General features: G+C 30.0%; 1 protein-coding gene and 1 long non-coding RNA gene across 2 annotated transcripts in view; one reads left to right on the top strand and one right to left on the bottom strand.

Annotated features, from left to right (window-relative positions):
• The window catches only part of LOC149885357 (sorting nexin-5-like), a 34,012-nt gene that overhangs the window by 17,275 nt on the left and 2,357 nt on the right, over nt 1-14,380 (top strand). Inside the window, exons 10-13 of the mRNA XM_090095692.1 lie at nt 5,062-5,101; nt 6,339-6,425; nt 6,854-6,943; nt 7,878-7,943. Coding sequence (XP_089951818.1) covers nt 5,062-5,101; nt 6,339-6,425; nt 6,854-6,943; nt 7,878-7,943 — 283 coding nt within the window. The remainder of the gene's footprint in view (nt 1-5,061; nt 5,102-6,338; nt 6,426-6,853; nt 6,944-7,877; nt 7,944-14,380) is intronic.
• Nucleotides 12,717-13,393, bottom strand: LOC149885359 (uncharacterized). The gene is made up of 3 exons (XR_016454926.1): nt 13,277-13,393; nt 12,939-12,984; nt 12,717-12,854 (listed from the first exon to the last, which is right to left on the bottom strand). It is a non-coding gene; the product is annotated as an uncharacterized LOC149885359 (long non-coding RNA).

Raw genomic sequence — 14,380 nt, 5'->3', positions numbered from 1 at the left:
ATTAGGCCAAAATGAAGAAAAATCTCAATTTGAATTTCCAAAGAAAACCTCCAGAGGGGTTAATATGTACACTTTCTTGTTTCAAAAAAATGTAAAAGTTGAAATCAAACTACATGGTGCATCAGGCGTTTGAGAACATTCCATATTGTTTACATTTCTACATATTCCTTTTTTTTCTATTATTGCATGTAATTAGTCATGGCAGATAATAATTTAACATAAGAGATGTAAAGACATGCTGTAATAGTAGCATTACAGGCAGAACATAGCAATACACAAATTACACAATTTCTTAAAGTTACCCGATCTTTCATTTTTAAAATTCATAAGGAATTCAAAGACAACAATGGTGATTTTTATAAAGTTGTTAAACCTAAAAAGCATAACCAATGCTCTGACTACACTTTAACACCTGAATTTATTCAGTAAGTCCAGACTATCTTTGATGAGAACCCCCAAAAGTCAGAAAACACAATTTGAAGACTTTTCATGAAAATCTTTTCTGCAATTCTTATGTGATGAGCAGTAGCCAGTTTATGCTACAGACCATCAAAGAGAGTTTTTTGATGAGATCCAAAAGATTGTTAAACTGAAACATCCTGATGAGAAAAACATGCTTTGGTTTATTTCAGACGAAAGAAACTTTGAATAAGATCAAAAGGTGAACAGAAGAAATGACAGATGGCTATGTGTTGACCCTTCCGAAGTTTCAACTGTCATTCACACAAAGTTTCCTGTATCTGTTATAGTTTTAGGCGTTGTTAGCAAAAAAGGACTAAGAGTAAATTCTGCTGCCTAAATTGATGTTTTGGGTACTGTTGTTAAGCCATGGATTGACAGAGTGAGAAAAGAAAGGTTCTAAATTTTTCAATAAGGCTATGCACCATCACGTAAGGCTCAAGACACTGAATAATAGATGGTTGACCATTTTTATGATCACATGACTCCAAACACGTGGCTTCCAAACTCTCCAGACCTAAATCCATTGGAATATTATATGTGGGGCATTGTTGAGAGAGACATTAGTAAACACCCCCACAGCATTAAAGATTCTCTAAAAGTATCCACTGTCACAGTAATGGGCAACATTGATAAAGACCAAATGCATTTTAAATGCGCTTGCAGTTGGTTTAGGCCTTGAATGGAAGTTGTCATTAAACCAATAGAGGATTTCATTTATCGAAATTATTAAGTGATAATTCAGCTTGCGTATCTATGTAATTTTTTAATAAAACATGTATTTTGTTATTTTTAAAAAGGTTAAAAAATGTTCATAAATACCTGACAAATTCTGTATTTTTTCTGAGAAAGAAAATTTAGTTTGAAAATTTCCTTTACTTAGAACAAAATGTTGAAATGGTAGCATGCAAGTATTTGCATTTTTGCAGCACAAGTAAAGTTTTCTACATTAATTCATCATCCTAAATAAAATCTAATATAATTCATTTGTTTTAAGTTCATTTTCATGAATTTCTGATCTTTGTTTGTTTCTAGCATAAGGTTTTATTAGTTACACAAAATAAGAATAAAATAGATCTTTTTTTGAAAAAAAGACATAAAAGGACAAACAAAACATAAACAGAAATAAATAACACAAATTAGGAAAAAATATCCTGACTGATCAAAGGGTAGCAAAAATCTAACTTTGTGATTTTCTTCTAAAAAACTGTAAAGTCAAAACAGATTTTTCTTCATTATTTTACAACTGTTTGCTGTTGAAATCTAATAAATATGTTTCCAATTGCTTTCCATACTCTGGGTGGTTAGTAGGCCAATTTAAACCTATCCCAGTGCAAACTGAAGCAATTGTGTAAAGACTCTATAGCTGGTTCGTTGTATCAATCCTGTGGATTTTTGTAGTCACACTGGCTCTTTGTAGCTGATAGTAAGATCTCTGAAAGCTGAAGATCTTTTTAGCATAGCTGTCATCAAGATGGTTCCTAAAGCAAGCTGACGCTACAGGTTCAAATTTTCTTAGTATCAATGATCAGAAATACAGTAGCGTGCAAAAGTTTAGTTTTTAACGCATAACTTTTCACAAACTTTCTAAAATAACCTGAAATTTTTACCGAATGTGCTCTATATTATAACAATTCAAAATCCATTTCACAAAATATTTAAAACTCACCGGTCAATTAATTTTTATTGTTTTTTTGAAAAGGCTTCCGTGCAAAAGTTTAGAAACAGCTGAATTTGGATCATTTATTTCTATAATACTGAAATATTTACTAAAACTTTCAAAATTTACAATTTTTTAATAAAATAATTTCAATAAAAAAGTTAGTATCTGGTGGCATATCCATTTGCTTTTAAAACAGCATCACAGCGACGAGGCATTGAATCAACTAAACTAATGAGAACATCCTGAGGAATATTATACCAACATTCTTTAATCAAACCAAATAATTTGTCTTTGTTGTTTGGTTTTCTACCAACTAATTGCCTGTCAATGTACTCCCAAAGATGCTCAATGGGATTGAGATCTGGGCTCTGTGAAGGCCATTCGAGAACGTTGACTTTTTTTTATTGAAAATATTCCTTAACAGATCTGGCACAATGCTTTGGGTCATTATCTTGTTGAAAGATCCAATTGCGATTCATTTTGTCCTTTGCATGGGGCAGCATAATGTTCTTCATTATGCCTAAATAAACTCTCTGGTCCATAATACCTTCTATGCAATGAATGGGACCCAGGTTGTCACGACTAAAACACCCCCAAACCATAACATTTCCTCCTTCATGTTTAACAGTAGGTAACTGATATTTTGGATTGAATCTGTCTCCTATTGGACGTCTGACATATGTAATTCCTTCACTACTGAATAGCATAAACTTTGATTCATCGGAGAAAAGGACTTTTGACCAATCATTAACTGTTCAACTGAGATGATCTCTTGCAAATTTTATTCTGGTTCTTAAATTTCTTGCAGATATAAGAGGTTTCTTAACTGGATGGCGACCATACAGATTATTTTGTTGTAATCAACATTTAGTTGTATCAACGCTACAGTTTGTGCCAAGAAACTGATGCATAATTGAGTTAAGTTCAACAGCATTCATGCGAGGATTATTCTTGCAAAACCTTACTAATAATCTATCAGCCTTTTCAGTCGTAACTTTAGGTCTTCCAGAGCGAGGCTTGCTTTCAATAGTTTTGCACTGACGAAACCTTTTCATAATGTGACATATTCCTGGTTTAGAAACATTGTAAAGTTCAGAAATCCTTTTGTAAGTCATTTTTTTCCCCACAGCTTTTATAATTAATTTCTTTATTTCATCTGAAACTTCCTTAGCCTTTCCCATGCTTTTAAAATATCACTACGTAATTGAATTATAAAATTTCACAAATAATTTCTTAATTAGTTATACTTCATTGTTTTTGAAGTATCTCAAGTTAATTCAAATAATAAATTTCAGAAAAAATTTGACCTTTTATAATGCTTTTGTTTACAAAAACCTGATATAGTTGCGGGTTATTATACTGTTTCTAAACTTTTGCACGGAAGCCTTTTCAAAAAAACAATAAAAATTAATTGATCAGTGAGTTTTAAAAATTTTGTGAAATGGATTTTATAATATAGAGCGCATTCGGTAAAAATTTCAGGTTATTTGAGAAAGTTTGAAAAGTTATGCATTAAAAACTGAAAAAAAGTAGGTGTTTCTAAACTTTTGCACGCTACTGTACTACAAAGCACAATGGTTCTCTGCAAGTCTTTGCAAAATATCAATATTTTTGAGAAGCTTACGACACTCATTCCCTGCAAACTAACTACTACTGAATAGCTCATTCCCTGCAAGCTAACTACTACAGAGTTTAATGTGAAGTGAGATTGGCAATTCCTCTGCTTTTGACCATAATTCCTTCATGTCACAGAAGAAAATGAATCCAAGATTGTCTGGGAGGATAAGTATGAGCAGTGTATTGATGTTTTCATAGTTTTCAAAGACATGCTCTACTGACATAAGGGTTAGAGAACATATTGCTTCCCTTTTGAAAGCTTTATAAATCTTGTGTTGGACAGTTCTGTATTGGATTGAACATGATATAAATCTTGAGCAGACAACTTTGGTTTTTCAATGAAAAGCTTCTTTGATCAAGTAATCTCAATAACTAATACCTTTTAAATCAAGATTTATGATAAAAATCATAAGACCAAAGTATCAACTTAAATTACTATACATTTATTCAAAGCAGAAGAGAAAAGATTTTAAATTTTTTACAAGTTGTAGAAAAGTGGAAGTAATCTGCTAGTAGGATGTGCAATTCTGATTTAGTTTCAGAAGGCCAAGTTTGCAGATAATTTTGATAAAGTCAAAGTTGAAAAGAGATGGCAGAGAGACAATCTTTCCATTGTACTTTATTTTGAAGTCAAGTTCTACAATAGCCACACACTGTAACTCTGGGATCAGTAAAGTTGATTTGAGAAAATAATCTTGTGACACTGTCAATCAAAAAAGAATAGAGTTGTTTAGAGCACTTTAACAGGCAGAGAAAACAGTTTTTCTGCAGTCATAGTGAGTTTTGTCAGAATTTGGCTTTTTTTTTAAAAAAAAAAAAAAAAACCAACAGCAAAATATGATTTGCAATTTTTGCATACAAGACAAATGCCTTTTCCTAGAAAATGATTTTTTTTTTTTTTTTTAATTCTGTACTCTTACTTGCAAAATATATAGCCCTTTCCCAGAAATAAAATGGAAGTTCATAAAAATATACTTAAATTGATTGATTTATCTCATTTTATTAAGGTTGATGAATTAATTTACATTAACTTTACTTTTGATGTAAAAATTTACACGCTGTTCTTTTGTGTTAAGTAAAGAAAATTTTTAAACTAAATTTTCTTTCTCAGAGGAAATAGTTTGATTTCAATTTTTACATTTTTTTCAATCAGGAATGTGTATATATTAATCCCTCCAGAGGATTTCTTTAGAAATTCAAGTTGAGATTTTTTTTTCATTTCATTTTTATGTGCTGTAGAATGTGTAGAATTCTTTTAAAAATTTTCCTGTTATTTTTTTTGTTTTACCTTACTTAAAAATTATACTTGGTTCAATTCTAAGGTTTATGAGTCAATTTGCTGATGTCCTTGATGGAGTGGTTGTAAGTATTTCAAATTCCTTTTCTGTCCATTTTAGTAACAAATAGTTTGGTTTATTAGAGTTGTACCCTGAAAAAGTTGTGTAATCACTAAATAAATTTTATGTATTTCCATCAAAGAAAGCAAAAGTATGATTGGGATTATCAGAATTAGTATTTTCATAAGATAATATTCAAGATGATATCATGAGATGTATTTAGCCCTTGTATAGGGTAATCATTCTTTTTATAGCTGCAAACACAACTGCTTTGATAATTATGTACTCTGATATCTGATTGATAATTTTTCATAGTTTTATCATAATTTTCCACTCGTGTGATATTTGGTTCAAATTCAAGTATTAGAACTAAGCTTTTTTTTTTCTAGTCCTTACTTTTAGCATATGTTCTTTTTTTTTTTTTTTTTTTTTTTTTTGAAGTTTTGTTATATCACTCACTAGTTTGTGGCAGATTGAAGTCATCATAAGAAATGCTTCTATCATTTTCAATCTCATCTCCAATCCTTCTGTTGAGCCTCACATTAATCTCTTAAAGGAGCCGTTCAAACAAACTGTAGCTTCCAAGATACATAGTGTGTAGTGTTTAGAAATCAAATTCAAACACATTACTAAAGGCTTGTAATCAGTGAAAATAGTTTGCTTATCATAGATATTGTCAACAGAAATACATAAAAGAAGACAAAGGTTGCCTACTCTAATGCTCTTTTAATTCAACTTGTTTCAAAGATTGAGTATTGGCTTGGTTAAGAGACTCAATTTATAAGATAAACAGACCATAGTTGAATCAGTTTTAGTTAAAAGGTCTTTTTTTTCTTGAAAATTGAGATTTAATTTTTTTCACTTATACAAGTTATTAACCACTTTCACACCTGTTTAGTATGGTGAGCCAACATCTATAATGAACTTTTTTAGTTGAGGGATTGGTTTTTCTTATTTTTTCAAAAATTTTCAGAAAGATAAATGCTGGAATGTTTTAAAAAGCATCTTTCAATGTAACCCAATGTTTGAAGTGTAAAGCTTGGTTTTTTGTCAGTTCATTGTTGGTCCCCCAAACTCACCAGATTTTAATCCTATGGACTTTTTTGTGTGGAGAAAAATAAAGAGACAACTTTTGGAGGACCTACTTTTGCTCATTTTTAGTACTTCTCACTTGTAAAAAATTTACAAATTTTAGTTTGTTTTTATTTCAACTTAACCATATTACATATTTTTTGTCTCTAAATTTGCTCTCTTTTTTAAAGGTTAACAGTCAAAAAACAAGTTTGATCACAGAAGAGACCGCAGGATTTTCATTTGAGTTGTACAGCAGATACCTAGCGTCCTGTCAGGTTTGGTTATATATCTTTTTTTTCTTACATTATAACTTACTAGAGAGCCTACTAAAGGTCATAATTTAGTTCAAGTTTCTTTTTTCTCAATCAAAAATTTGTAAAAATCTCAGTGAGAATTTAACTTGCTTTAAATTTCCTTTGTGCATCAAAAAAAAAAATCCTGTTGATGTTGAAATAAGATTTTGTTTTGATCAAAACAGTTTTGATTAATTTCCAATTGGTTTCTGTATATATATATATATATATATATATATATATATATATATATATATATATATATATATATATATATATATATATATATATATATATATATTAATGGTTCTCTTTTTCATGGGGGTTTTTTACTTGCAGAATGTTGCAGTTTTAAATATAAATTGTACTTTTTATGTTGGATTAGTTTTTACAAGTTTTATGAATTTTAGAATGCATTGTTTCAACGTACTTGCAAGTTAGTAGAGTTAGAAAATGCAACAAAAGCTTTGGAAAAAGCAAAACCAAAAAACAGAGAGCAGGTCAGTGTTAACTTTAACATGCTAGAAATGACATTGTTACCTTTTTGTCAAAATTATGATAATTTAGTTAAGTACCTTTTTGAAAAAAAAATAGCCTGACACTATTGCAGCACTGAGTCACAAGTTTAATTTGAAAAGATCTCGCTTCAAATCTCTTTTTCTTTTGGTTTTCTTCCTTGTATCTGTCAATCCTAAAGATATTTAATTTGGTGCATATTGATATGGAGCATTTTTTAGGTTAACAAGTAAAAAGAACAAAATAAACTTTGCAACTCCACTTGTAAAACTTTTGAAAAATTTCAATAATAAATTAAAAACCATTAGCATCAGCAAATAAATTGAATAATTACTTTTTTAAAATTAAAAAAATGGAAAACCATCAATTAGATGGAGCATTATCAGAAAATCATATTAATGACTATACCTTATCATACCAAATCATACCCTATTGCCCATATTAATCAAAAGAAGATGCGCCATATTGTTAAACAGCAAAATAAAAAATTCCCAATTACAGGGGCCCTGGTTTATTAATAAAAAACAAGAACTGGTTAGGAAGTGTACACATAAATAAGCACATGCTTGCGTTGGTTGATAATCAATATCAGGATTGAACTACTATAAAACCATTACTGACCTCAATTCATTTTTAACTGTAACAGCTCAAGTTTCCATTTTATTTAAAAAATGTCAACTCAATTTTTTTCATATTTTTCTCTATTAAGTTTCAGAAGGGAACTTCCCACAGTTAACTAGCGTTTAAAACTTATGGCAAGGATACCTCCTTAAACACCAGCCTTATTATCAAGTTACTTCCACTTGTTTTAATTAAGTTGAGAAATGAGTGTTAAGCTACTTGTTTATTTTTTTTTTTTTAGTATTTTTTAATGAGTTCTTATGTTAAATAATTTTTTTTTATTCGCTTTTAAAACAGCTGCTGTCAGCAAAAGAAGAAGCTTCCATCGCATTTGATCGCATATCTGATGTTGCAAAAGCTGAGGTATATTTATCTTAAGTTTTTATCATGGATAGGAAAAACACCTGTGTATAAGGAAACAGTTTCCTTTTTTCTTAATTTTAAATGTATTATTGTTATTGCTGAATTTTGAATGACTTTTGAATCGAGTCAAAAAAAAAGATGTTTTTAAATATCAAATTCAAAAGTCAATTAAACTCTTCAAAAACGAAGGTTAAAAATAGAGATCAGTTCAACAGCATTTAAACGTTATACTGGTTCTGGTAAAGTTGAGTATTCGAAAACTTTATGTTGATAATCGGTCAGTTCCTGCCCGTAATATTACGCAAGTTGAAAGTGGTTTTCAAATGTCCCTGCCGTAATTTTACGGTTTCATGCATCTCTTTACATTTCATTATTAGTCATCAGTAATTACACGTCTTGATGTCACACTTGTTTACCAAGTTTTACTTGTTTACCACTTGTTTCACACGTCTTTACTTCTACTTTAAATATGGCAGAGAAGCAAGTTTTTTAATACTATCAACAAAAAGGCGAATATTTACCTATGAAGAGATTGAAAATGATATATTCAATGAAAGTGAAGAGTTGAGTAACATTTTAGAAGAAGAATACGGTCTTTTAGATGTTTCATACATACCCAAAAGGACTTCTAAACCACCAATTAACATAGTTCAATCCTTTAAGCTTCAGGGTACAACCAGGAAATTGCCAAAAATGATTTCTACTATTTGAACTTTATTTCACAAATGAAGTTTGTGAGTTTACTGTAATGGAGACTGATAGATTTACCTCTCAAGTTATGAAGCACTGGTTGCCTGTTACAGTTTTAGAAATTCGGAAGCAATGCATTTGTAGCAAAAGCGTCAGATTTGGTTTTAAAACATTTTCAAGTAAGAATTGTATAGGGAAATCTATTTTATATACAGAATCTGCGTTGACTAATACACTAAAATCAGATTATTGCTAAGTGGCAACAAAAGTTGTTATTTTTCTTATGGACGGACCACTTGATCAGGATAACAATATATTGATAACTGGTATTCTTCCCATGAGCTTTCATCGGTGTTTCATCGGTCTTTCATTGCTAATATCTACAGATATCATAGAAATAATTCGCAAAGACTTGAAAGGTTCGCTTAATGCTATCAAAACAAAGTTGAAAAAAATGAATGTATAGTTTTTTATGAAGAAAGAAAAAGTAGAATGGTATTACTTTAGAAAGATAAAAATATGTATATACCATTATTGATAGGAATAAAAATGCAAATTTCTTTAGTTATTGATGATTAAAATAAAAATTTTGGCAAGCGCTATTAAAAAGGGACAAATGAGGATATCGTACAAAGTGGAAAGAAAAAGTGTGAAAAAGTGGCATAAGAAGGTATTAACTCAAATGCACCCATTGCTACAACAAATAGACCGCATTCTTTTTTCATCCATGTCTTTCTATGAAACAGAAGAGATTTTCTAGAGTGGTAGACTATTCATTTTTCGTCAGCTGTAAAACAAACGTGTTTCTCAGCGAAGGACATCACTATTCTCAACAGCTCTTCACTAATTGATGGAAAAAAGTCGTTAATATCGAAAACGACGAATTTTTGTAGTTTCTTATCCTTGAATACATTTAAAGCAATCTATTACGTTCTGCGTGTTTTTCGATTAATTTAGATTTAACGTACTCCTTATATTATTGTTTATTTTGTCTGAGAGAAGTTTGCTAATTTTTCCCAACTCATTTTTTGTAGGATCTATTAACCGGTACGCTAGAGTTGTTTACAAAATTCTCTTGGTGGTTTTTAAGTGTTATAAAAGCCTTAGTCTCCCCGCTGATATGCATCTTGTTTAATTCAGCCGTGCCTGTCATGATTTCCTTACCTTCGGCATTTATTCTGTTCTTGAAATTAATTATTAACCTCTTTATAACTCGTTGTAATGGAATTTGTGATCAGCCTTTTGTACTCGTCTTTGTTTAATCTATACAAATTAGATGACTTATCTGCATGTGTGATTGTAAGCGTCGAATTTCTCATGTTTTTTATGTTCCTTTGTATGTTTTGTTGGAATGTGCTTCGTACCTTTCGAAATTTTATGTTTTTATCTTCTTCAACTAGTTTCTTTTCAAAACCAACCGTTTCCTTCACTTGTGGTGGACGTTTAAATGTTTTTAGACCACGCCATTCTTTTTCTTTTTTGATTTTGCCTTTTGGCTTTTGTTCTTGTAGCATACAGCCTTCCAACGCAATCTTTTTATGACGAATTCAATTTTCTCCATTAGCTTAACTTCATAACTTCTTTCTGATGGAATCGGAATATTTTTATTGACTATTTAAAGTCTACTTTCTCCATCGTGAGAATGAAAAGTTTTCGTAGAGTGCTCGACTTGTTTGGAGCAAATTTATATAGGTATGTGATTAGTAAAAGTCTTCTTCATTCAACAGTGCTCGATAGCCCGCTAGCTAGAGCAATTACATTGTAAATACATTAGAGATTTTTACAATTACATTAGAGAAAGTATATAGTGGTATAAGTGAACCACCTTTTAAGTTACGATATGCAAACTACAAGTCGTTTAATACTACAAGGTACAAAAATGACACCGAATTATCTAAGGAAGTGTGGCGCTTAGAAAAAAGAAACGGAAAACCATTCATTAAATAGAGTATTATCATCAGAAAATGACAACCTTACCAACCAACCACAAGAAGATGCTTAAATGAAAAAACTGAAATTGCTATCTACAGGGGCGCAAATATATTAAACAAAAAGCAAGAGCTGGTGAGTAAGTATAAATATGAATAAATACATGCTTGACAGTAAACACTGATTTGAAGCCACTACAGAGTGGGCCAGAATTCACTTTTACTGGACAAAACTAATAACTCTTTATATAAAAAAGGTTTGAGAGCTATTTTTGCACTGTTTACTAATTTGTTAATAAGAACAATTCTTTTAAGCATCTGCGTATCGTTATCGAAATATTGAAACTAACCGATGTTTTTTACTTTAATGTGTTTCGATATGATTTGATATGATCCGATATGTTTCGATATGATTTAAAATATCGTTTGGGTTTCGATATGCACGATATCATTATCGCTTTTAGCGATAAATTTAGCATAAGTTATCGTTAAAAAAATGTATAACGATGTTTTTTTAGTTTCGATATGATTCGATTCGTTCCGTTAAAATATCGTTTGGTTTTGGAAACTGTTCGATATTTTTCAATATTTTGTATTAGATATAACTAAATGTTAAGTTAAAAACATTACTTTTGCTTATTTTGCAAAATATTAAATATTGATAGAAATTAAAAATCGCCTATTTTTTAACGTCATTTTTTAGATTAAGTTGTTAAAAACGGTTCAGCCGGTAAGGAGGACAATTCAACTATTTTTTTAACCGTCTGGTCAATAACCGGGTATCCATTCCAGTTTCCAAAGTAGAATTTTTTAACGTCCCTTAAGAACATTTTTATGACTGCTCGGATCCCCAAAGTTGAAGTAGTTTGACACCACTTTTTCGTCAAAATTTTTTGGAATCAATGATTTAATAGCAGTTATTAACTATCAAACTCGATACCTCCTCTGTTCAATAACCGGGTACCCCGGTACTCACTTAAGTTATTATAAATGAAAGCCGGGTTTATACACAATAATAAGACTGTTTATTAAAGTATTTTTTTTATTTAAACACATTGCCATAAAAAATAACAAAGAAGTTAATAATTTCACACACTCCTCACATGTTGTGGTTGAAACACAATGCTCATCACAAATAGGGAACTCACATATCGAACATGATTTTTGAGTTTTGCGACGTTTTTTAAATTCGCTGGTGAGACAAACATGGCATACCCTAGTAATCTTTTTTCTTCTGGTTGAATCAAGTTTTGCCTGGGGTTTAGAAGATTTAGATGCTGTTGGTTGCACATACGGATTTACTGCTCGATCAAAAAAACTTTCAATTGCCACTTTCGTAGTAAACTGCCTCATGATTTGTGGATTATGCGAACGTTTTTCAACAAACGGAGTACACAGCTCTCTGCCCAGTTGCCGATAAAACAATCGTCGCTCATATGATTTTTTTTGAAGCACTTTATTATTCTCATAATAAAGGATATATGCTGCAAGGCAGGTAACATCAAGAATATTGTAGAAAAATGTTAGAGGCCATCTTTGAGTTAATCTTTTAGTAGTGTATCTACCAAGCATTTTATCCATTGTGTCAACACCAGCTTTTGACCAATTGTAAAATTCAATAATTTCTGGTTTTTTCTGGTTTTTTCATCACTGCTCGAGAAAAAAAAACCAGCTAATCCTGTTAAGTACTTAATAAGTTTCCTTCTAAAACTTAGTAAGTTCCTAACGAGTACTTACTAGGAACTTAGTAGGATTAGCAAGTTTTAGTATACTAAAACTTAAAATGTGAATATGAAATCTTTACTCAAATAATTCAATAAAACCTAAATAAAATATGAAATTAACTGAAAAAACTATTAACTAATCTATTAACTAAAACTATAGTTTTAGTTAATAGATTAGTTAATAGTTTTTTCAGTTAATTTCATATTTTATTTAGGTTTTATTGAATTATTTGAGTAAAGATTTCATATTCACATTAGCAGGGTTATTTTTCAAGAAATATGTATGTTTAAGTAAAAATGTAAAAATAATTATTTTTCAAATCTTACTTAAACATAGATAATTCTTGAAAAAATAACCCAACAAATCTAATTTAACTAGTTGCCTTAGCAATGAGGACGCTTTTTTATAAAACAACAATAAAAATAACAAATAATAAAGTGTTAGGTTGTTTAACTTGAACATTTAGAAAAATACAATAAATAGCAATGGTCAGTTCTTTTGGTAATTTCGCAGGTGCCAGTGGAATAATTGCACCCATAAGATTTGTCTTGATCTTTTATAATTGTATCTATAACGAAATTTTAAAAAATATTAACGTAATTCAACAGTTTAATAACATATATTTTCCAATAAAAACGCATTTTTAACTCACCATAATTTTAGAATGATGAAAAGGTTTCATTATCATTTCTCCATAGCTATAAAAATTAAAAATACAAGTGTATATATACACACACACACACACACACACACACACACACACACACACACACACACACACACACACACACACATTATATTTGGGTTTTAAACATTACATAATTAGATTGTTAGGGTTGTTTTTTTAAAAAAATTTATGTAAGTGAAAATTGCAGTAGACACTTATTTGAAAACCAGTTTTAACAAATTACAAAAAAAAAGTTGTTAGGTTGTTTACCTATCTTTTAAAAAAGTAAAATGAACAATGGTCATGACCAACGAATAACTTACTACATAACTGTAGGTATGAAAATTTTTTACAGGGGCCAATTAAATTCCACTCAAAATATCTCAACTGTCTTCGTCTTTTATTCGACCATACCTGTATTTATAATGAAATATTTAAAAATATTATTGTAACTTGATATAATTGTAACTTGACATATATGTATGTATGTATGTATACATATATTATATATTATATATATATATATATATATATATATATATTGACAAAATGATGCTGATAACAAATATGTTTAACACTAAAATCAAGTATTGCTTAATCTTTAAAAAAAAGGTCTGGAAAAATATGATGTAAATATAATATTTTTATCAAAATAGACATTATTATGTACAACTTCCCAGAAACACAACAGGCGTTCTTTTTGACATAATCAAAATGAAGGAAACTGATTTACCGACGCATGGTATGCTTTTTGCCATATTAGGTAACATTTTTCAAAGGGAAATGTTGAAAAACGGTTATGTCTCCATATGCGGTTATGCCCCCACTTCCCCTATATATATATATATATATATATATATATATATATATATATATATATATATATATATATATATATATATATATATATATATATATATATAATCTGTATGTATGACATTTTCATACATACATAATCTGTATGCATGACATTTGTTTAGGTCTTCAATAATTTACAAGAAGAACTTTTGGCACAATATATCACAAAAATTTCTGACATTTACTATGGACTTTCTCCCAAAGAACTGAGGAAACAAGCTTTTCAGTATGGAAAAGCTAATAACATCAAGTCAAGCTCGTGCTTCCAGTTTTAATCCCATGAATGTTAGAAAGTTTTGCAACAATCTGTTTTGAAACTGTTCTTAATTATTTAAAGTTGGAAAGTGGAGATATTTGGAATATAGATCAAACTGGTATTACTACAGTTCAAACTCCAGATTGTGTTGTAGCTCGTAAAGGTTTTAAACAAGTTGGACAAGTTGCAGTTGCTGTCTCAGCCAGTGGGAATTCTATTCCACCTTTTTTTATATTTCCAGCTAGTAAAGTTTAAAGAGTATTTTTTAAATGGTGCTCCCAATCGAAGTGCAGGCGCTGCAAACCCTTCTGGT

Source organism: Hydra viridissima, unplaced genomic scaffold (assembly GCF_058129835.1).
Source record: "Hydra viridissima isolate aposymbiotic clone 2 unplaced genomic scaffold, HvirCarnegie_v1 scaffold_8, whole genome shotgun sequence".
In the NCBI taxonomy this organism is placed as follows: Eukaryota; Metazoa; Cnidaria; class Hydrozoa; order Anthoathecata; family Hydridae; genus Hydra; species Hydra viridissima.
The sequence above is the reverse complement of the archived record's forward strand: the minus strand, read 5'-3'. Positions and strand labels throughout refer to the sequence as shown.